The sequence below is a fragment of the Labeo rohita genome, chromosome 6 (assembly GCF_022985175.1).
Source record: "Labeo rohita strain BAU-BD-2019 chromosome 6, IGBB_LRoh.1.0, whole genome shotgun sequence".
NCBI classification, from domain to species: Eukaryota; Metazoa; Chordata; class Actinopteri; order Cypriniformes; family Cyprinidae; genus Labeo; species Labeo rohita.
In genome coordinates this window covers 33,441,820-33,466,955 of record NC_066874.1, presented here as the reverse complement: position 1 = coordinate 33,466,955, position 25,136 = coordinate 33,441,820, and the positions used below count along the sequence as shown (strand labels likewise).

Sequence of the window (25,136 nt, the reverse complement as noted above, 5' to 3'; positions counted from 1 at the left end):
GCCGCTCATACACCTGGATGCGCAGACCAGGCAGAGCGCATGCGCGGACTCTGAGAACACCTGAACGGGGGCCGCAGCATTCCAATCGATGAGGATGATTAGTCATCGCTTCAGCTCTGTGGAGCAACACACTATTGCACAACGGCGCTTTAATTAAAGAAGCGTCCAGACTAATTAAAATTCAAGACAAGTCAAGACGATCTAAAGAATTCACACACATTTTGACTTTGCTAGTAGTTCGTTTTAATTTAAGAGAGATTGTACTAAGATATATTCAAATCAGTGTGAGTGCATGCCTTGTATTTGAAGTTATATTACAAAATTACCCGATTTGTCCATGCTTTCTAAGAGTTGACGGTGGGAACCTTGAATATATCATTAAGTGATATTCCTGCAGGAAATGAAGTGGGGGGGGGGGGGGGGGGTAAACTTTTTAAGAAAGTCTTGGAAATTTAATTTCATCTGCAAGACTTCCTTACAGTTTTAAAGTAAAATAATCATGCCTAAAAAGGAAACGCTTCCTTGGCGTTTAATGTTTCACAGAACATGATACACTAAATTTTGCTACCGTGAGTAATACAGTTAAATGTTAAGTTTGACATTCCAAGCATGTATTTCTCAAGCTTTCTCACGCACACAGGAATTAAGACACATACCTGAAAATGCGGAGACTGGACTTTATTTATGCACCTGTCAGATGAACATAAACGATTACATTTAGGGAAACTGCACAAAGTCCAGACTACATTAGATCTAATGCTGTTTGACAGGGGCAGCGCTTATTCGTAGACATCTACTGCCACCCTGTGGACAAAAAGCAGTACTGATGGTCATTACTAACAAATACGCAGCAACAGCGCATGATTTCTCCTAGATCGGACTTTTATTGTGTGCACAAATAATGCATGTTTAGAAGTACAACACATAACTACTGCAGCTAGTTGGTTATTTCTGTGATATAGTGACAAGAAACTCTTAATAATAACAACAGTGCTTCAGGAACACGCATTTATGCTTCTGAGGAGGAAAACAAACTTTTCTGCCTTTAAATTGGTTTTTACCGCAATACAGTTACAGTTCATGTTTAAACCTGAATAAAGTGGTTTAAAACAAGATCCAGTCGAAAATGCTAATGGAAAAGACATGTAACACTCAAGCAAATATGGGTTTACTTAAAATAAACACTTAAGCATGCAACTAATTTAAGATATATAAAGGTAAACAAAAATGCAATGGTGAAAAATAAATTGGCTAAAAACAATGCATCAATCCACCAGCCAGAATTTTGCTCCTCCAAAGCCTGATCACTAGAGGGCGAGCTTTACTAGGAAGAACGCACTCAAAAGTGGTAAGGCGTGTGTGTGACCCAGTTGGACATCTGGTCTTTGGAACGTTTGGCAGAGCTGTGGGAGGTGAAGAGCGACTTGTAGGCCTCTGATTTGTCCTTCATGGCCTGGATCGATCTCTTACTGCCAGCAATGGTTCCCGCAGGGGCCTTTAATGTTTTAGAGCACTCGCCGGATGTGGACGGTCCTGGAGCTGAGCGGGAAAAAGACAAGACGCCACAGCTTGAGTGACTGAACCCTCAGACACATGACTTCTCCTGGGGTGGACTGAACTTTGAAAATTGAGTTTGTTTATCAATCAGATTTGGAGAAATGTAGCATTTCATCACCAATGGATCCTCTGCATTGAATGGGTGCCATCACAATGAGAGTCCAAACAGCTGCTAAAAGCATCACAATAATTCACAAGTAATCCACAGCACTCCAGTCCATCAGTTAGTCTTGTGAAGCACAAAGCTGCATGTTTGTAAGAAACAAATCCAACATTAAGTCATTTTTAATTTCGAACTACTGCTTCCAGCTGTAATACTCTATCCACAGTATTGCTTTCTCCACTGAAAAAAGTGACTGAATCAGCACTGTTTACCAACCAAAACAGTCTAAAAAAAGTTCTAAAAAAGTATTTTGATCAGAAGCCACAGTTTGAAGTTAAAATGTCTTCATGACAAATTTGTTTCTTATAAACATGCATCTTATGGCTTCACAAGACATGAACTGATGGACTGGAGTGGTGTGGATTACCTGTGGATTATTGGGATGCTTTTAGCAGCTGTTTGGACTCTCATTCTGACGGCACCCATTCACTACAGAGGATCCATTGGTGAGCAAGTGATGAAATGCTACATTTCTCCAAATCTGATGAATTCTACATCTTAGTTGGCCTGAGGGCAAGTACATTGAGCAAATTTTTATTTTTTATAGTCTAAACTATTCCTTTAACTATTAAGGATTATATGAATAAATTCTTATTTCAAAGTCTTTCAAGATTATATTCTCTAAACCTATTGCACATACAGGCTGTCAGATATATGAGCTGTCTCTTTTTGAGGACAAGACAACAGAGAAGCCTGACATGCCCCTAAATGACATGACCACTTCATTTGTATAGTGGGGGTAATTCATTTGCTTGTTAATATCCTGTGTGGTGTGCTCAGACTCATGTGATGACACCACACTTTGAAAAATGATGGCTAGTAAGATGTTTTATGTTATTACATCAGGCTGATATTAGTACTGAAATTGAAAGGGTCATTGAGAACTTAAACATTCATACTTGTATGATGTGTACTTAAATGCATATTATTATATTTGAATGCACTACCATTCAAAAGTTTGGGGTGATTTTTTTAAAATTAATACTACAGTTTAGGATGCATTTAACTGATTAAAAGTAACAGTAAAGACATTTATAGTGTTACAAAAGATTTATATTTCAAATAAATGCAGTTTTTTTTAATCAAACAATCCTGAAAAAAAAGGTATCACAGCTTCCACAAAAACACAAAGCTGCAAAACTGTTTTCAACATTTGTAATAATAAGAAATGTTTTTTAAGTAGCAAATCAGCATATTAGAATGATTTCTGAAGACTGAAGTAATGATGCTGAAAATTCAGCTTTGAATCACAAGAATAAATTACATTTTACAATATACTCACATAGAAAACACTTATTTGAAATTGTAATAATATTTCAAAATATTACTGTTTTTACTGTATTTATAATCAAATAAATATATCCTTGGTGGGCATATGAGACCTCTTCAAAAAAACCAAAAACAAATCCTAATGACCCCAAAATTGAACGGCAGTGTACATAATAATTTTAATACACATCATATACTTTGTCAATTAAATTAATAACTTTTTTTTTTTTAAAAATCATCAACTGCAAGTCATACAGCACATGAGTTCACTTCCTCTGCTGCCCCCTACTATCTAGATGAATATAAGGGATGTGTACTACCATAAACTGCTTACAGTATACTGCAAAGTATGTATACTGCCTACTACTAAAATACTATGTGAATCAATATGCAATGACAAGGAGTTTTTCCTTTGCTTTTCTGTAAAAATGATGATGAAATGTATTGCATCTACAGACTCAACATTTGTAAAACCAACAATTATATGATTGTGCTTTCAAAAACATTCACATATAATTTCATTTAACATTACCGGAACAAATCTAGCCCTTCTGTACTCTAACATGCTGGGATACCTGAATCACTGCTGCTTCCACTGCTGCCCTCTCCATTCAATGACGTAGATTTAGTCTCGGAGGCGTCACAGCTTCCTGCCATCACGAGAGAAAAGGAAAAAAACATCATTACCTATTTAATAGTTTACTAGTTAAACCAGTGTTATTTTAGTATTACTGAAATACAGTAGTTTAGTTATTAGTTTTAGTTATTGTAGTACATCAAGTTCAAATAAATGAAAGCAAATGTTGCTAAATTAAAAGGAAGGGGTTTTTTTTAATAATTTCAGTTTTAGTACAGTAAAACAACCCTGGTGTGAACATGTTTTCTAAGAATATGAGCTCATGCTTTTAAATAGCTGATCTTAAATATTGCATAAATAATATTTAAAATATTATTAAATAAATATTTGTGACGTCTCACTGTGACAAGTTATACTTTAAAACAAAATTTAAACTATTACACACAGCACTTTATTTTTACATGCAGCTCATATGTATTTGCCATACTGCATGACCATTTCAAACAAAAATATATACGTTCATGTTTACTCAAGCATCTTGATAAAAATGCTTAAAAAAAAAAAAAAAAAAAAAAAAAAAGATAAAAAAGCTCACAGAAATGTGATGCATCATCTACCCTCATAAAGTTGCACATCCTGACACAGAAAACAACAATATAATATAATTGAAACCACTGTATAATAAAAATCTCAAAAGTTACTGACAACCCGGGTCGTATCACGTAATCTTCAACAGCTCATTAGTTAATGTACAATCAAAAAGCAATCATAAAACATGCCATACAACTTTTATGAACCGCAGTAAATGCAACAAATGCAGTCAGTGTGGTTTCCCCATTTCTATGGGGAGAACAAAGAGGTTGTTTCATCTGATTGTTTTTAGAGGAACGTCTAATGCTGCGTGCACACCAAACGCAAAGTGAATATTCTCATCGCATTATCGCTCTAGATTACTCGCAGGACGTTTTTCGTGTCACTAGCACAAATAAAATCAATCATCGCATAATGCTTTCTTACATTTTCTGATACAACCGGACATGTCAAACTGAATGTCTCAGTAAGTTCTTCGCCGATTTGCTTGCGCGACAATGCGTTTTGCCAATTTTCCAGCTCAAGTTGAAATTTTTTCACATCACGCGTTCGACGTCATCACTTCACCTGGTTATTTGCGTCTTTGCATTGACTTTGTATGTAATCTACTTGTGCAAATAATTTAATTTGCTTTTGATGTACACACACACCATAAAGGCTATGAGGATTTAAATCCAGAAACTAATTTTTCTTTACATGTTTTATAGCTGACAACTGAAAAAGGAAGGACTGCAATAAAAAAAAAAAATCTATTTAAACATGATAAACAGACAGTCCTCTCCTTTCTGAACGCATCTTCAAAAGATTGTGGATAATTACAGTTTCGTTCCGGTTTTAACTGAATTTGTATTTGTGTCAGTGTGTTTTGTCATAGTTTTGTGTCATCAAAGCATTAAACTATGTCACATCAGATGATTTGTGATTATCTCATGGATAATCACATGTAAACATTATTTTGGCCTGATTCATACTGAAGTAAAACTAAAAGGGAGGATAAAACTTTAGTGAACACTGACATTTGTCCTACACTGACTGACAACTCCTGTCAGTCATTTCTATGTTTAACCTTAATTCCTGACATACTTGGTAATTAAAGTTAAAGGAATGTTACGGGTTCAATAAACGTTCCCATTTATCCATAGCACTGTGATGTACTGACAACTACCACAGACTTTATTGAACTCATCTTTCAGTTTATTAAAAAAAGGAACTTACAGTGGGGGCCTCGTCTGTTTAAAGCAATCTTTCAACAAAGTTGTCTTGATGATGCAATGCCGGGAAAGCCAGTAAAACCGGTACAAATATCACACAGTATGCGCATGGGACAGGGGCTGTTTACATACAGAAAGATCCACCCACAAGAATTATGTGTGGAATTATCTACCTAGAAAAGTCTCCTAATCTCACTTTAGATGACTCAACAGCTCAAACGATAAACTGAGATTTAAAGCAGAAATGAAATGGATGGTGAGACGCTGTTTTACGGTTTAAAAAACGGAAAAACCAGCATCACAAAAGTAGCTCATATGCATTTCCAAGTTTTAAAAATCCAAATAAATCATGTTTTTTTCTCGTTCTCTAAAAATAAAAGCTTATCACAACATGATCGCAATTTATAACACTGTATATAAAATAATACCAAAATAACACTGGTCTGTCAGAGCTCTAAAATCAAGTTTGGAATAAGAGAGTACATACAACTCTGCTCAGTATCGCATTGCTCAATATTTTACATCACAGACAGTGGCACTGAATCATCATCACATGACACCACATGATTGCGACATGTTGCACGGTGAAGCACTGCTGATTATTAGTGAAACGTATTACGTATTCACATTTTTCATGTTCCACATGAACAGAAAGAAATTAATAAGAGCTTGAAATGATAAGGGTAAGTAAATGATACCAAATTTTTATTTCTGCATGAACTATTGCTTTAGTATTATTCTAAGGATGTAGCATATCTCTGAAATACTCACTGCGGAGTGATCAGAAACTTTAATGTGATTTATAACGCAAATGGTGTATGTTACTGTACCTGCTGAATCCTGTGACTTGGAGACTTTAGCGTCTTTGCTCTTCTTTGATTTCTGCATAGAAAAAAAATAGCAATGCTTAACATGAAATTATTTTTAAAACAGTTGAAATCATAAGAAATAAAAGAACATGGAAGTGAAAAGGAAGGAAGTGAATGCGGCCTTTGCTCATTCAGTATGTTCACATAGTATGTGTGCATTTTCAGTTCCTCATCTCTTTTACAAATTGCATTAGAGTAATGCATTTGAATTTACTGGCAATTTTTAACCATAGCTTTCAAAAAGCACATCCCAGAGACCACTGCAATTCTATACCAGCAAGGAATCAATTTACTTTTGCAGTTTTAGCCTTTAATCGGCGCTCTTCCATGGCCTTCTGAAGCTTCTCCACCTCCTCTTTAGTCCCATTCAGCGTCACAAGGTCGTCTTCTTGGAAAGGATCTCCACACTATAAACAAGAACATGAAAATTAAAATGAATGAAAAATTAAAATACTGTTAAATGACTATATATATATATATATATATATATATTTTTTTTTTTTTTTTTTTTTTTTAAACACACAAAAGCATATATACACTAAAAATAACCAAATAAAAAAAATTAAATACAAAAAAAATTACATTAAAATAAATCAAATTAAAATCAAATTAAATTAAATCAAATTAAATTAAATTTTAAAGACAGGAATATTGTACAAATCATGACATACTTATTGACTTATGAGGCATGAGCCTTTACCCTGGGTTCAAACTTTCCTAAAATGTTCCTGGAGACTAAATGAGGTGTAGGACTTATTCAATATATTCAGGAAATATATTCATTACAAAGTCTCAGGGAGATGGTTTTAGGGCTTTGCCTTTGTTATTATACAACAAGGGCTTACAACTACAGTGCATTTCAAAACAGTACAAATTATAGAGAGTTCAAACCTGGCTTAGGAACTAGGCTAGAACTAGATATTACAGCTTAATTTGACGTAGATTTAACCTATATGTCTTTACACATGTCGAAAGTCTGAAAAATACAGTAGAACAAAATCCTCTCCTGTCGAAGGTAAAAAAAAAAAAAAAAAAAAAAAAAAAAAAAATTTCACTCAGAAATTGCTAGTATAGTTCACAAACTATTACAAAAAAAAAAAAAAAGGCAAGTAACGCATTAAACGTAAAATTAAGCAGAAAAACTGAAAAAGTATTTTCTTGTAAAACACACTCCAATAATCTTGGGTTTATTTACAGCTTTTAAAAACATTTTGTACAAAGTAGTAAAGTCATCTTAATGGCAATTTTGTTGACCTTTTTATATGTATTACAGACTCTGGTGGTTAAAAATTCACAGCGGTTGATTTTAGTTGTTTTGGTAGTTGCAGAAACACCCTAATACGCACAAAACAGGCATGACAGCTTTGCCTGAAAAGCAGAAAAAAATGTTGCACTGATGACTAAGTTAAGTGAAAGCCAAACACACACACAGTGACACAGGCATTCAGCAGCAGCTATTGTCCTGCACACAAGCAGCACTGGCACACATAGGAGCACTAATCTCCCTCGCTCATCAGCAAACGCACGGGCCGCCAGCCTTCCGGCATACTACAGATCAGTTGCTTTCTGTCCCCGCTCAGGTCGGTACAAAACGAGGAGCTAATGCAAAGAAGGCATCTGACAAAAAGAACAGGAAGTGGAGAGAGGAAACAGAGATGAAAATTATGAAGGTAAAGATAGAAAGAGAAACTAAACCTTATACTAAAACTATACTAAATCTGGTTGAAGCTTTAAAGTCAAATTGAAATCAAAACAGACAAAATGTACTTTCTCAATATAAATCCTTGATCATATTGTGCACATTACTGCAAATTAATGTAAAATTTTGGTCTGTTGTTTACAAGAAGGAACTTTACATGTACTGCTAAAAGAGCTTTTACTGAGATTTTGTGTTATTTTTGAAGCTTAAAAGTTCTTGTTCACATTTAAAATGCAAATTAAAATAAATGACGAGTTAGTAACTCATTCGCACATTCCTGATCTTATTGTGCGCAATTTCCTCCATGAACATTACTCCAAATGTAAAGAGCACTTTTGCAATAAAAGTACAATTTTGGCCAGTTGTTTACACAAAGCTACTACACTGTCAGAAAAAAGGTACAGTTCTGTCACTGGGGCAGTACCCTAAGGTAAAAAAGTGAAAAGGTACATCTATGTACCTTTACATACCCCTAAACTGTACATATTAGTACCTTAAAGCTACATTTTACTACTTTGAAAGTACATATTGGTACTATATTTGTGCCTTTTTTTACTTTTGTACCTTAGGGAACTGTACCTTTTTTTCCTGACAGTGTATAAACTGACTACTGAAGTAGCCATTTTTAGCTTTTCCTTATTTCTGAAGCTTGACAGTCCCTATTCACACTCAAAATGCAAATAATCAAATCTAGGGACTAAATGATGACCGAATATTCATTTTTATGCATGACAACAACTATTTGTTGTATACTACAGCTATAAGTCTCACATTCCTGATCTTATTGTGCATTTTTTCCTCTATGCACATTATTGCAATTTTTGCAATGTTACTTACACAAAGCTACTACATATGGACTGCAAAAGTAGCTGTTTTTAGGCTTCTTGCTATTTTTGAAGCTTGACCTTATTCACATTCAAAATGCAAACGGCAAAAGAAACGACTAAATTATGTCAGAATTAGCAAGATTCTGCCTCTGTGTATGGTCATTCAGGACCAATAAGATGGCTTTCGTCAACGGTAAACCTGATGTAAAACACCTAACCAGTTCTGCTGAATACAGCAGGTTACAGAACCGGTTAGACATTGTACTACAGATGAAATGTCACGCTTCACAACAATATAAACCTCTTGAGATAAGAGTGTTAAAAAGCAAAAGAGGTGCACATTACACCATGGACTGAACCAACCATTTTTCACCTCCTTATGCTCCTCCTCCTCTTCTCTCATGGGAGCGTTACCGAGCAGCCAAGCCCCAGAGTTGCAGGAGAGCCGCGCGTTCACAGCGACCTCATAACAGCGATAGCCGGCTCACAGCCAGAGCAGACTCTTTATCTCTTTCTCTCAGTAAGGCAGAGGCACCGATAGTAAATGCTCGGCGGGAGACTTCTGCTCACGAAGGAGCCTTTTAGACAGAGGTCACGTGGAAGTCAATGCGTTTGTGAATGTTTAATCTAATTTCCTATTTACAAGAGTGGAAACGGCTTGAGCTGAAAGGTAGGCACACTTCGATTCATTGGACTGTCTAATGCACTTGATGTTTATGTTTCTAAAGACCAAAACGTGTATGGGGGAGCCTTGTAAGGAGGTTTCATTTTGCTATTTAACTACAATATGTATAATGTATAAAGGATTGTTATACACTATTAGTAGAAATACACACAGCAACAATCTGCTGCTCTTGAAGCTTGAGGTTTGACTGTACATATGATGTCTTATCAGGCGCTTTATAAGTTCATTTGCTATTTACCAACTACTGAGAAACGTGGAAAACGAATCATCTTCTCAGTGCCATTACGTTGTTTTGATGATTCATTTTCTACGTGTCTCAGTAGTTGTTAGATTAGCAATGTATTATCAATAAAAGCATATGCGCCAAAGTTCAGGAGGCTTTCTATTCAAAGTGATTAATTGTGATCACTACAGATTTGAAATGAGTTTAAAGTTCAAGTGCTGTTTAAACACTTCCCTAATCAATCAATAATCAAGACTTGAGACAAACTCATTAATAAACCCTTCCTAGATTACAAAAACCCTATAGATTTGCTTTAGATGTTACATTTGCTTTCAATTTACTCCACAACAATTATAGAATAAGAACTAATGAATTATTCGTGCAAATGTTTCAATCCTGTTGTCAGGATCTAATAGATTACCAGCTTCTTTCTTACTAACTGTATTTTACATTATTGCTTTATTAAAAAACGTTTGTTTTTTTTTATCCCATTACGGTGGAAATATAACTGCCTTTTCCATGCAAAACAAATTACTTTAACACAAATCATCACATATGAACTCATATCAAAAACCTGTCATGCAAAAATGTGAAAATACATTGTATATTTAAATATTGGTTGTAGACAAGCGCTTGATGTAAAATTTTCCACTGAAGAGGAAGCCGCACAAGCTCTTTAGTGAATGGTTTGTTTGCCATCGCCTTAAACCATTTATGATAATGCACTTCCTAATAAAGTAAAAGAAACAACAACAAAAAAAAAAAAAAAAAAAAAAAACCACAGCAGTCAATACAGTATAAAACAGCCTTCAGTCCTAATTATCATAAATTATTACATCCCTATCTATGCTAAAATTTGGTCAAGAAGAGAAATCTAGTGGACTTTAATAATGCTAAATGTTGGCAACAATTTAACGCGTGCGCGTTCTGCGTTCTTGTGTGTGTTGCTTGACCCCTCCTTAGAATAATTGTTTATAAGCCACATTATCCTGCCCGAAAAGACCATAAACGTTACAGTTGGCATCTGCAATAGGTAATTAAAAACGAATCATGTCCGAGCAAATCGTGACTTTTCACTTTACGCCTACCTTTGACTAGGCGTAAGATTTAGTCTCAGACGTAGCACTACGCCGAGATGGTGCAACGGGTATGAATTCAACGCAGGACTTTAAGCGCATTTCACGTCCAGCTTAGTCTTACAACCGGCCCCTGTACTGTATTTATTTATCAAACATTTTTTTTTATAATTTGAAATGTTGTGCAGCTTATAGTGTTAAGCAGGAGAAACAACCTGTACTGTATTTTATTTATCAACGATTTTGTGCAGCTGTTTATTTGTAAACAGGGAGGGAAACCCCTGTGTTTGAATTATATTTGGCTCAAAAACTGTTTAATAAAGGCTTTGACTCTCAAGTAACCATTTATGGAAAAATACCGGATATATATCGTATACCGTCATTCCTCCTAAAAATACCGAGATATGAATTTTTGCCCATATCCCCTAGCCCTAATATAAAGCACTTTCTATTTAAAAGTATTTTCTATCTCTCAATACCACAGTATCATGCCACATAGTATAGATATGTTTGCTGCACACATGAACATCTACAAAGCTTGCAACACTTGCATCACATGTAACCAAGGAACTGATGCAAAGTACGACTCGCTCCCTACTGTCTACACAGGGAGCATCCTATATAAAAAGGGGACCTTATTAGTAACTTATTTAAAACTCTCTGCATAGGGGTGACAGGGTACTTATAGATAACTAAAATTAAAACCTTAAAAAATATGTAAAATATAAAATGTACTTTTACCTCTTTAACAAAAACAAAAATAAAAAAATAAACTATATAGACAACTTAAAAAAAATAAAAGTGAACAATATCCATCAAAACTACAGCATTATCTTAATGATGATAAAATAACACACAGCAAAATAATTAGTTCAATCACTTAAACTGTACATTTCAGTTATCTTTGATTCATTTTTTTTAAATCACAAAACTCCTTTCACTGAGAAATACTGAATCTTTAGTAAAACTCAGTCACACCTTCTTAAGAGACATTATGTCATACAGTGCTGTTATCCAAAAATAGCTCTTAAAATCCATTGCACCATTTTTACAGTCCTCTTCATTGCTTTTAAACTAGAATTGATTTGATAGCAATATCTTAAACTCAAGCTAAAGTGTAACTAACAGGTCACACACTGTACACACTATGAACGGTGTGTGCTTTTCATTCTTTAAGGTGACAATGGACAATGTCAGCGTGTTTTCTAAACCCCTGAGAGTTCATTAAACGACTTAAAACTGATCTCCAAAGCTCATTTGTGTCCAGCAACTGGGATCTCCTGCAGCGAACGAAGCTCTCTAGGGTGCTATTAAATGTAAACCTGAGGGTTGCTGGGCTCAGAAAAGAGTGCCACAACAGAGTTGGATCCAGGTGGGAAAAAAACGTTTGCACGTTTCTAAAGATGCAAGGACAATCAGCGTTACTGTCAAAGGCGGCCACACCATTATGTGTCATTAGAGATAGGAAAAAATGCTCGAGTAATGGAGACGCCCGCTGAAGAATGTTTATCCAGTCCATGTATGTAATGATATGATTACTTCTGCCCATGACTTCACAACACAGCTGAGATGGAGCCACCCAAAACAAGTGCTCTAATACTGCTCTGGAGTTCAATGTAGTGACATGATTCACCTTCAGAGGCTAAATGAGACTATTTTTTTTTTTTTTTTTTTTTAAACATTAGGTAATTATAATTTCGAAAATCAAGATGTTTACATGTGTATTTGCTTAAAATGAGTTCAGCTAACATAAAATCAACAACACTTTAGCAGCACTTATTAATACTGGTTAATGTTTATTTCTATGTACATTAGTAACATTTCAAGTTGTTTAAATTAACAAAAATACTGTAATTATGTATTTTGTGAATTTTGTGAAAAAAAAAAAAAAAAACAAGAAAAAAAAAAAAAAGATCCATGATATTAAAGTACTGTTAACATTTATACTGAAGTGCCCAACTAATGGTTCTATGATACTTTACCACAACAAATAATTATGACTTGGGTAAATGTGGCCAAAATTTGTTTACAGCACCATTTTTTAAATAAAATGTTATTAAATGTGTATTTTTAAGCTGAAAAGTCAAAAAAAAAAAAAAAAAAAAAAAAAAAAAAAAAAAAAAGAAATGAAAACGTTTATTCAAGGATGCAATTAATCAAAAGTGCCAGTAAAAACATTTATAACTTGTATAATTTCTATTTTAAATGCTGTTCTTTTGATCTTTCTATTCAAAGAATCCTGAAAAATAAAATATATCATGGTTTCCTCATAAATATGAAGCAGCAAAACTACTTTTAACATTGATAATAATAATGCAATATTTCTTAAGCAGCAAATCAGCATATTAGAATGATTTCTGAAGATCATGTGAGACTGAAGACTGGAGTAATGATACTAAAATTCTGCTTTGATTACAGCAATAAATTACATTTAACAATGCATCCACATAGGACACAGTTCTTTGAAATTGTAAAAATATTTCACAATATTACTGTTTTTACTGTATTTTTAATCAAATAAATGCAGCCTTGGTGAACAGAAGAGACTTATTTCACAATATGATTTATGAACTGTTATGCCAAATGCATCAAAAATGTTTCTGTGGTTCTGTCCTTAATGATTCTGTTCATTGCTCTGTTTCAGGAGGTCTATAGCTGCTTTTCTGATGCTGGACTATTATGGTCCAGCTTGAGAACACCAAGTGCAGTTTTCTCTTCTGCCTTGGAATCTGCATCCTAATATGTTCCGCCATCTACTTCAAAGCCAACTTATCTAACACCCCTCTTCCACCAACTGTCTTGAGCACCCAAACCACACCAGCCCCCAAAACCTGTGACATTCTTCCACCTGCAGCTCCCGGGTTTAAATGGCAGCGAACAGACTGTAAGAAAATCAGCTATGAGACCAAACCGGGCGCAAACTGCACTCTATTGCAGTCAGATCTGCACTTTATTATGGCCCCGCTAAGCAGAGAAGAGAAAGACTTTCCTTTGGCTTTCATAATCACCATACACAAAGAACTAGAAACATTTGTGCGGCTACTGAGAGCCATATACGCGCCACAGAACGTCTACTGCATTCACATAGATGCTAAAGCGCCGGAAGAATACAAGACGAGCGTCCGAAACCTAGCTGGGTGCTTCTCGAACGTCTTTGTGGCGACCGTCAACGAAAAAGTGACCTACGCTGGATTTTCTCGCCTGCAGGCTGACATCAACTGCATGAAGGACCTGGTGAAGTCTCCTACAAAATGGAAGAGAGTTATAAATCTGTGCGGCCAGGACTTCCCAATCCAGACCAACCTGGAACTGGTCCGGTACATGCAAGGAACCGAATGGAAAGACAGGAACATGACGCCGGGAATTAAGCAGCCACCCACTATGAAGCACAGGACTGAGTTTCAGTACGAGGAGGTAAAAGGCACCCATGTGGCACCAAAAGGCAAGGGTCAAAAGAAGGGACCACCTCCTCACAACATAACAATTTACTTCGGGACTGCTTATTACTCCTTGACGAGACCATTTGTGGAGTTTGTCCTCAAAGACAAAGTGGCCAAAGACTTGCTGGAGTGGTCTAGAGACACTTTCAGCCCTGATGAGCATTACTGGGTGACGCTAAATCACATGAAGGGTAAGTCAGAACGCAACAAGCATGAGTATTGTAGGCTTTTAACTGCAATGTTAGTTCCAGTCAGTGATTAAGCAAGATAACAGCAATATTGATGACAGAAAACCGCTCAGAAGCATGTAATCTCCAATAATAAAATTGGTGTTGCATGTTTACTCAGAAGCACCTGGCAGTTATGTAGAAGGCGGATGGGAAGGTAATGTTCGTGCAATCAAATGGAGGGACCAAGAAGGAAAAGTACACCAGGGCTGTAAAGGTACGAGATCGCCTAACGAACACTCTTTACGTTGACATTAATGCACTTGGCAGAGTGCATTATCTCTGCTTCCAAGCACTATAGGAACTATTACTGCTTCTTCAGATCACACTGAAAAACACATCAAATGACATCAAATCTTGTTTTATGAGAAAATGATAAAAATGAACAAACAAGAACAATGTCTGCTGATGACAAAAATCAACTTAATTCAACAACAAAAAGTTTTCATGCACCACTGACAGATATTTTTTTCTTGCTTCAAGTATAAACTCACGATTTCTCAGAAAACAAGACTGAATGTGTTCACTTTGCATCTCAAGTGAATAGATCTTGATTTAAGGTTGTTTAGGTGTTTATATTGGAAACAAATACAGCGCATGCAATGTTTAATGCAATGACTTCATGAATTTAAGACTTTCTGCTGTGATTAATTACCTTTTTAGGCCTTCATTTGTGGAAGGGTGAATTAAGACTTTTTAAGACCCACAAACACCCGGAAAGCTAGATAATATAGCTCTTGATAAAAATACTGCATTTATTTAGGACAGAGCCATTCAAGGCTTTTGCGCCGTCATCATAACATTAGATCTTCCCAACAACAGTCTGTATTTTCATGCATTCTTGTGTCTATGGATATCAATCCTGCTGTGTTTGTTTCTACAGGACAATACATCAGGGATATCTGCGTTTACGGGCTTGACGACTTACCGTGGCTTCTCAAAACAAAGAGCATGTTTGCGAATAAATTTGAGACCGCAAGCTTCCCGGAAGCCCTGGATTGTTTGGAACTGTGGCACCGACATAAAGTTCTCCGGCACGCCACGGTTCCCATTCAACCATCATGGCGTCTCACCACAGAGGTCGAAGTCATGAACAGCACGGTCATTTTTTCAAAAACAGGGGAGTGTTTCTGAGTAAACACCCCAGGAAAGTCACAAAGAAAGGGAAATACACACCGTTTACAAGCTTGTCAATTTCTGCATGCACTCAAAACTCTATATCATGTGTATCACTAAATGATCTGCAATATCAGCAAACAATAGCTCGTCTTGACGTCAGAGTACCGTCTCTCATGGACACAGAAAACATGTAGGAAGGATTAACACAAACCTCACTGGAACATTTTCTGCTTTACGGTGCAAATTTGTTGCATCAACATTCATGTCGCATGAGAGGGCAGCTTGTGATGTGTAAATGTTGAAAACATGTGAACTATGATTCTTATGTCAGTGATGAGTAATATGACTGTTGTATTGTTAATAGTAACTCATTTCTATTTATTTTTATTTATTAACTGCTGCATAATGTACTGTTTAAAGTGGATAAGAATTAAAGACATAAAAATCTTAAAGGCTGCTGCTACAATTTATAGAATTATTTAAAAAACTGAAATTATTTATACAAGTACTTACAGACATAAAACAATAAAAAGTATAAGTAGAAAAGCAAATAATAAAAACAATTAAGTATTTTTTGTGTTACTAAAAAAAAAAGGCTTTTGCATCTTAACTATATATATATATATATATATATATATATATATATATATATATATATATATATATATATATGGTTCCGTTTTTTAGAATTGAGGTTTTTAGATCATTTGAAAGCTGAAAAAATAAGCTTTTCATTGATGTATGGTTTGTTAGGACAATATCTGGCTGAGATTCAACTATATATATATATATATATATATATATATATATATATGAACAATTAAAGGACACTCTACTGTGATATACACAGTAATTGACCAAAAATTTTGAAAATATTGTGATTTTATTTTTTATTTACATAGCTAATCCTTACTCACAAGTTTACTAAGCATCATTATGGCATGTTAGAATCAGAATGAGAATGAGCTTTATTGCCAGGTGTGTTTACACATATGAGAATTTTTGTTTTTGTGACAGAAGCTTCCACAGTGCAACAGAATGACACTGACAGGTGCAATTTTCATGCAAATTATGTACACATGAACATTTGCTCAAGTCAGTTTTGTTTTCAACACTGTTCATAGTGTTTATTCTTCACATATCATTTTTAGACATTTAGTCAAACATATCACCACAAAGTGGTATGGCATAACTGCCATCAATGTTTCAATTTTATTTATTATTATTATTTTTTATGTTAAAAATTTTATAAATATATTTGTATATTTATTTTGGCTCACAGTCCTTGATCAAGTCTGATTTTTGGCCCTTCGTATTAGATCATTTAGGCACCTCTGCTCTAAGCAATCTGATCAGCCTTCCCTGGCGTTAACGAAAGAGAGAAAAATGCCTATTCAAAACCTAGACGCGTGTAACACAATACATAACCACAGGTTATGATTAACAGCACCGAGAATAGTTAAAAATTTGCTTGAAAATGGATAACCATTAGGGGTTTATATACTATATTCAAATTTTGCTGAATGTTTGTCCAGGCACAGCATGCGATAGTGCGGTTTAACTTGTTTATGCCAGCCTGGAGAAGAGACCTTAGGATGCAGTTTCCCTATTTCCGCCTTAATGCTCAGATTAATTGAGACAAATGCCACAGAGAAAAGCCAGCTAGCTGAGGCTAAAACCAATTAGTCCGAGGCAGGGGACTGGGAGGTTAATGATTCACTACTGAGAGTGAAAGACAAGTCACACTCATTATCCACGGTCCAACTCCATCCAATCGCAAACACAGTAGAGAAGGTGACAAATCACATGGGCAAAGAAAAACACAACCAGAGCTACTGAGTGCTTATCTTCACCTGTGATAATAACTCATTTTCCACATCCGCATTTGAAACTGACAAACTAGATATTCGTGAGTGAGTGACTAGTGTGTGAAAGTTAAAAGACAAACGCATTACTGCGATAAAGAAGCTGAAAGTACCGTAAATACAGTCAAAGTGGCCAAGACTTTCAAACAGCTTTCATATAGTAATCTGATTGTTTGTTAAACTTTTGCTCAATTAACATCAAAAGTTTGGAACAATTAGTTGGAACAATTGTTAATTTTTTTTGTTATGAAGTCTCTTCTGCTCACCAAGGCCACATTTAGCCTATCTGATCAACAATGCAGCAAAAAATATAATATTGTGAGATGTTTTTACAATTTAAAATGGCTGTTTTCTATTATAAAATAGTTAAAATCTAATTTATTTCTGTAATGCACCACTACTCCAGTCTTCAGTGTCACATGATGCTTCAGAATTCTAATATGCTGATTTAATGCTTGATTATTATCAATTGTTATTGATGCTCAAATACTGCTTAATATTTTTGGAAACCTTAATTCACTCTTTGTTAAATAGAATGGTGAGAAAGAAACAAATAATTAGAAGAAGCTTAAAAAAAATCATAATTTACATGTATTTGAAACAGAATGATTTCTGAAGGATCATGTGACTGAGGAGTGAAGCAAATGCTTCAGAAAATTCAGCTTTGCATCAGGAATAAATTATAATTTACAGCATATTCACATAGAAAACAGTCATTTTAAATTTCAATAATATTTTACAATATTACCGTATTTTCGATTAAATAAACGCAGCCTCGGTGAGCAGAAAAGACTTCTTCCGAAAACACGTATAGATCCTAATTATTCCAAACTTTTGACCCGGAGTGTAGTGTTCAGGCAGGTGAATGTGCATTAGCATAAACATATAGACAAAAGCTCTATGAAAGACTCATGCCGCAAAGCAGGACTACAGACAAAGGAAACAGCCTTCATAAAAAAAATGAACGCTGAATGAAAACACATTAAGATCTGCTGCAAACCATTATCTCTGACCTTTGATCAACATTTAACTAAGATAATTTATGTGGACAATTTTAATAAAGTAAACAAAAAATGCCACTGGTCATTTGTGGTCTAAGGTTTCAGAAACATTATTAACATACAGGTGTTTTAATAAAGCACCTAGGCAAAGACAAAAGGAAGAGGTAAGAGCAACAGAAATTCAAGCGAATCGAGAACACTGCTGTTCACTTACCTTGTGGCAGATTTCAGTCTTCACCTCTTTGAGTGCTCGTTCTGAGAAAACACACCCACAGGTCTGCAGGTACAAAAACCTCAAGAAAGACAGAAAGAATTCTTTATCGGAATGGAAAATCCATTTACATCAAAATACAGCAACCACTTCATTGACTATACAATGTCTGAATGTTATTAGATAACAAAATATCATAAAAATGCGTTTGTACATGCTGAAATTAAAATCAATTGATGTAGTTAACTAATATTAACAAACTAAACCTTATTTCAAAATGTCACCAAGTAAAGTTAGATTAGAGAAAAGCTCAGGCAGCACTAATTTTAGATTACATTCTTTGGTGTTTGATATTTTTAATATAATCAAAATGTATCATGAGATAATCAATATTTTTACTGAATTTATTAATGTATTTTTATGTTAATTTCTACATATACTGATATATTTACCTTTTCAAGTACCTAATGCATTAACTAATAAACAATTTAACCATACTTTAAACAAAAGAATATTTTTTATCTATGCAATAACATTTAGTGTCCACAAACTCACTGGAAGTCTGCTAAGCAAACTGGCATGATGACTTGGAAACAGAAATATGAAGCGTGTTTGTTCAAGTAAAAGTAAAAATGTGTGTTATTTGGGATGTTAACTGTAATACTTTTACATTACAGAAACTGTGATTCAGTTGCGCTCAAAAGCAGTGCATGAGCTGAACGGATGTGGTCTTACTTGTGCTTTCCGTTCATCTCCAAACCAACCACAGGACAGATGAACATTGCACAGTGCATGTCTTCATAACAGTCTCCTTTAATGTTGCGCCTCTCCCCCTCCCATGCAGGGTTATCTGTCAGATTCAGTTCCTTCACGTCCTGTCAAACATAAAAAAAAGCTACTTGTAATAAAACAAACAAAAATTAATTTAGTTTAACTTGATGTACTAAAACTACGGTGACGCACACACATTATTTTTTTTCCACTCAGTTATGTCGTAATAACTAGATCTTATGTCATTTTAACAACATCTTTTCTCATAATAACAATATTATGTTATTAAAATGACATAATTATCTCATTAAAACGACATCTTTTCTCATAATAACGAGACGTTTTCTCGTTAAAACACCTTTTCTCAAAAAACGAGATGTTATGTCGTTAAAACGACATCTTTTCTGGTAAAAATGACAATTATTTCATAAAAACAACATCTTTTTTTCTCTTTTTAACAACATATTACGTTTTAAAAAAGATATGTTTTTCCCATTATAGAAGATATGATGAACGAAGCGATTGTCTGCACTGCTTTACCAACAGTCCTGACATAAATGAGGATCTGCAGGAGGGATAATAGAAATACACTGCTTTAAATGTATTTTCATGTAATGGTTTTTATTGTTGCAGCATGTTTACTAGGATTAATCTCCAATATGTTAATAAAATGCTATCCAATAACTGCATTTAGACCCAGAGGATATGAATGATATTAGGATATTATTATTATTAATAATAATATTATTAATAATAATAAAAATAATATCCTTTATTGTTGTTGTTGTTGTTGTTGTTATTTCATTTTCTTTAAAAAAACAGATAAACAGACTTTTTTTTTTTTTTTCACGGGTAAAAACAAATGAGCTGATGCTTTAATATTCGATATATTTGGTTCACATGGGTGGACGGCCTTGATACTTCTGATTATGCATTAATAATATTTTATTGATTATATATTATTAAATGATATCTTTAGATGAATCAAGCCGCGAGTCGCATCACTTCCTTTTTCTGGGCTAAATTCCAGGCTATACTGCAGGTAGGAATAGGCTGCGCTTCGCTTTGTTGGATTTATACAAATTAAATAAATACAAATTTGTTTTTCGATTGTTTTATAGACCTTTAAAGCTGTCTATAGACATAAAAATAGACAGCGCACCCTGTTATTTTACAAAAGCGTTTCATAGCGTTTTGTTGTTATTATGGAAGTACACAAAATAAAGCAGACATTTATATTCTTTCCTCTATTATCAAAATGCAAGAGATCGGGCAGGCGCCGCCCACCCGAGAAGTGCAGTGTTGCGCTTTATTTGAGATGTATATTCGCAAGAAGTGTAGCCTATGCAACAGCTAAACAGCATGAAGAAACGTTATTGTGACTAATTTGTAGAGCGGTACATCAGATGAACTTTTATTCTGCGTGATGGGACAGTAAAGACAGGCAGAGATGAAAAGTGGAGTCGAAAAATGTAGCTTAATTTTCGTTTGTCCGCTTTTCAAACAGAACAAAATCAAACCGTTTGTCATTTCCCTTTATTTCTTTTTGTTTGTATTTCGATTGTTTTGTTAAATCAAACTTAAGTCATTCAAATAAAGAAACATTCCAAGCCCTAATGCGTGCAGTTATTAGGTAGCATTATATTGTAGACAGATTAGAGATCAATCCTAGTAAACATGTTGCTACAATGAAAACCATTACATGAAAATACATTTAAAACAGTGTATTTCTGTTATCCCTCCTGCAGATCCTCCTTTATGTCAGGATTGCAGCTACAGCAGTGCGGACAATCGCTTGGCTCGCTCACATAATGTAATCATATCTTCTATAACAGGAAAAACATATCGTTTTTCTGACATCATATGTTGTTATTACGAGAAAAATGTTGTTTTAACGAAATAATTATGCATCAAAATAAATTAAGAATAGTGATTTGACATATATAGAAGGCATATTAAATGCAAGCAAACTGTCTACTTTAATTTTTCAATCTTTCTCATAATTTACAACTCAAAATGTTTAATAAAATAATGTTTCATCATCATTCAGTATAACATACTTATAAAAACAAAACCAACATACAAATAAACATTGTAAAAACATATGTTATACATGATATAATGTTTACATTGCAAAAGTAAACATTATATCATGTATAACACATGCAAAATTCTTCATTCCCATTTACATGCAGTTATTTCCTTCAGCCCTTTTTACACACAATTAAAAACAACATACGCCACATATTTTAATATGAAATATGGTTACTTCACCTATGAGCTTCACTGCATCAATTTAAACAAGTGTGTTGTTTCCATGAGGTACAGTTTAATTGCAATATTACCAAAATTGCATTATGAGGGAGCATGTAAACATAGTCAATGATAAAATTAAAAACATACAGTTCAGGCATCATGAGGAGGCGTATCACCTGATGAAACGCTTTTATTCACACACTGTCATTTATAGCACGATTATCATTTGCCAGAGTTTACTGACCTTGATGCTACGGATGTGTGCCACAACTTCAGCATTTGGCCTCTCCGCTGATTTATCCAACAAGTACTCAATGATTGCATCTTTATTATACAGTCTGGTTGAAGAGAAATTAGTTTTAAGCATTGCTGCAAAATTCATCATGGTTTTACTTTCTATTAACACTCTAGTAACATTATTCTGGAAGAAGTATTGCAGACACATACTAAGTAATACATGAGCTACAGGTATAACATTTCCTAACACAGATAATTTTAACAGTTTACAGTTTCCATAATTTTAACACTATAATTTCTCACATTCATTCATGCATCACGAGAGAAATTGCGCAGAACGGATTTAAATATGGGAAAAAATGGCAACCAGAGCTGAGAACTCAGCATTCTTACTGGTCACTAAAAGACAATTATTTATATAAAAAAAAAAAAAAAAAAAACACACACACACACACACACACACACACACACACACATTTCAAATTCTATTGAAAACCGTGGAAGCTCTTTTGCAAGGATCCATTCATGGTCTGATCTTATTTCAGATACCACAGTTAAGCAATAGCTGGTTGTTATGTTAAAATGATCGATCTTTAGAACAGAAATTATGTAAGGTAGAAAGTCATTATTGTTCAAAATAAACTGAGCAATAAACTATCTTGTATCAGCCTGAAGTGTTTGGTTTTGTGATAATGACCATTTGATGATCATTAAGTTGCACTAACGCTGCTTATCATATGTTCACTTACTAAATAAATAAAGGCAAAAATGTTTAACAGATGCTTCAGGTAGCCATATATCATCTTTACAAGTAAAAACATGACCATAATACAACACCGTACCTGCCCAGCTCACAGGCGACTATGGGTCGCTTCAGCTTCTCCTGACTTAACGCACAGTATTTCCATCTGGCAGCAAGCTCTGCATTTTTATCGACCTGTAAAAAAAAGTTCTGATTTATTAACCATAATAATATTAAATATAAACATTATTCTAAATATATACACAAAATATATTTTATTTGTGTGCACTTTTTTGTGTAAACGCTTAACATTTATTTGTCAATCGCATTGTATTTATTTGCATACTCATAAAAACTCATTCTGTATGATTTATAAGCTTTTGTACCCATGGGGACCTCAGTTTAGGTCCCCACGGTGACACTAGTCCCCATGAGTCTGTGTGTATTCAGGTCCCCACAAGGATATAAAAACAAGTCCACACACACACACACACACACACACACACACACACACACACACACACACACAAATGTGTATAATGACATGGGTACTACAACGTAAACATGGTTTATGAGGACACTTCCTGTGTCCCTGTAAAACAAAAGGCTAAAAAACATACTAAACAGTGTTTTATGAAATTCAAAAAGTGTGCACAGTCTCCTGTGAGGGCTAGGTTTAGGTATAGGGTAGGTGTAGGGCGATAGAAAATACGGTTTGTACAGTAAAAACCATTACGCCTATGGAGAGTCCTCATAAACCATATATACCAGAACACACACACACACACACACACACACACACACACACACACAATAAAGATGGCAATTCTGTGAGACTTTGAAATTTTCCATGGTACTGAAATGCATGTACCATGATATAAACCCCATTTACATTACAAAGGTACTAGCCTATGTCAACACCATGGTTCGTGAATTTCAGTAACGTTACCAGGAAGAATTTCCAAGTACTATAGTATGTTTATCTACAGAAAATAAAAGCGTATTGAAGAAACATTCAGTCATGCATAGTTTACTGAAATTCTGGCAGCTGAAAAATATAGACGAGCTATTGACATGCTAACACGCTACATGCTAATTTCATAAGGTTTATGACAATAATTGAGCGTTTAGCGCAAGGTCTTTACCTTTTCAACCTTTTTCGGGCCTTTAACCAGTTCGTGTCTTTTAGGAATGGTTCCACCGTCGCATCCCATGATGAAAATACGATTAAAACAGTTTTACTGACAGAATTTGAGCTGAAGCTAAATGGTAAAACTGTAAACAACCGAGGAGCTTCAGTGAAGAGCGTCAGCGGTACGTTTGCATTTATTTTTTTAGACACCGCCACCTAGAGAGCGGCCTAAACATTACATCCCAGTTAGATGCTGTTTTGAACACAAACCACCAGATGACGATCGATACTGAGTTTTGACGAGGAGAAAACATCGAATAGCGGGGAAGGGAATGACTGAAGTGATCGTCGAGTTTTCAGAAAGTTTATACACATTGCTATAAACCCAAAGTCTAAGCCATGTAAAAAGATACTTAGTTTTACCTTCAAAAAACAAACCAGTGACCCTAAATCTCACAGTCTAAAAATACCCAGGTAGAGCTGTCTAAATCTTACATTTAAAGGAATAGTTCACTCAAACATGAAAATTTGCTGAAAATGTACTCACCCTAAGGCCATCCAAGATGTAGATGAGTTTGTTTGGCGAAATTTAGCATTACATCACCAATAGATCCTCTGCAGTAAATGGGTGCCGTCAGAACGAGAGTCCAAACAGCTGATAAAAACATCACAATAATCCACAAGTAATCCACACCGCTCAAGTCCACCAATTTACATCTTGTGAACCTAAGGTACGTAAAACTAATAATTATCAATAATATTTACCTAATATTAATCATATTTTCAGAAGTATTGTTATTTAGTTATTCATCTTGAAACAAACACCAAGAAAAATATTAAAAGAATTGCACAGTAGCATGATTTTACAAGGTAATTCCTAAAATAGCATGGTACTGCCAGTTCAGCTAACAGGAAACGTTTCTGAATGTTAATTTAAGTTGCGAACTAACTTCCTGTAGCATAAACAGAGCATTCATTCAAAGTTATCTGGTTTTTAGTAACATTCTCAAAATGATGCTAAAAACAAACAAACTAAAAACTATATTTATACATTTGTTTATGGAACCGCTTATTGAATCTACTTTGTTCCTTAGCTGTCCTGTTAAAAAAAAAAAAAAAAAAAACGGCATATGCTGGTTAGGTATGTTTTGAAGCATGCTGCTGGTTTGAGCTGATTTAAGGTGGTCTTTAGCTGGTCTAGTTGGTCATGTGCTGGTTGCTTAGCCTTAGGACCATCTTAGGACCAGTTCAAACCAGCAGCCGTGTTTCAAAACATACCTAACAGCAAATGCTGTTTCTTACAAAAAGCATTGTGGTGGTGTTTATTGTACACAGACATGAACAAAAGAGTAGCGAGGTATTACTTTTTCTGTATTTTGTACCTCTGT

The 25,136-nt window shown here is 34.7% G+C and overlaps 2 protein-coding genes across 4 annotated transcripts; one reads left to right on the top strand and one right to left on the bottom strand.

Annotated features, from left to right (window-relative positions):
* Positions 1–657: 657 nt before the first annotated feature.
* rtf2 (replication termination factor 2) lies at positions 658–23,935 on the bottom strand. The gene is made up of 9 exons (XM_051112422.1): positions 23,762–23,935; positions 22,717–22,811; positions 21,882–21,975; positions 19,346–19,485; positions 18,614–18,692; positions 6,531–6,644; positions 6,199–6,250; positions 3,565–3,639; positions 658–1,539 (listed from the first exon to the last, which is right to left on the bottom strand). Exons 1-9 carry the CDS (start codon positions 23,828–23,830, stop codon positions 1,340–1,342), a joined length of 918 nt encoding a protein of 305 aa, XP_050968379.1. The 5' UTR covers positions 23,831–23,935; the 3' UTR covers positions 658–1,339.
* gcnt7 (glucosaminyl (N-acetyl) transferase family member 7) lies at positions 5,913–15,608 on the top strand. 3 transcript variants are annotated; one of them, XM_051112421.1, is made up of 4 exons: positions 5,913–6,051; positions 13,392–14,378; positions 14,536–14,631; positions 15,298–15,608. In XM_051112421.1, exons 2-4 carry the CDS (start codon positions 13,427–13,429, stop codon positions 15,546–15,548), a joined length of 1,299 nt encoding a protein of 432 aa, XP_050968378.1. In that variant the 5' UTR covers positions 5,913–6,051; positions 13,392–13,426; the 3' UTR covers positions 15,549–15,608. The 3 variants fall into 3 exon arrangements, with proteins under 3 accessions (XP_050968378.1, XP_050968377.1, XP_050968376.1); XM_051112420.1 differs by lacking the exon at positions 5,913–6,051 and adding an exon at positions 7,703–7,907; XM_051112419.1 differs by lacking the exon at positions 5,913–6,051 and adding an exon at positions 8,944–9,433.
* Positions 23,936–25,136: the final 1,201 nt, after the last annotated feature.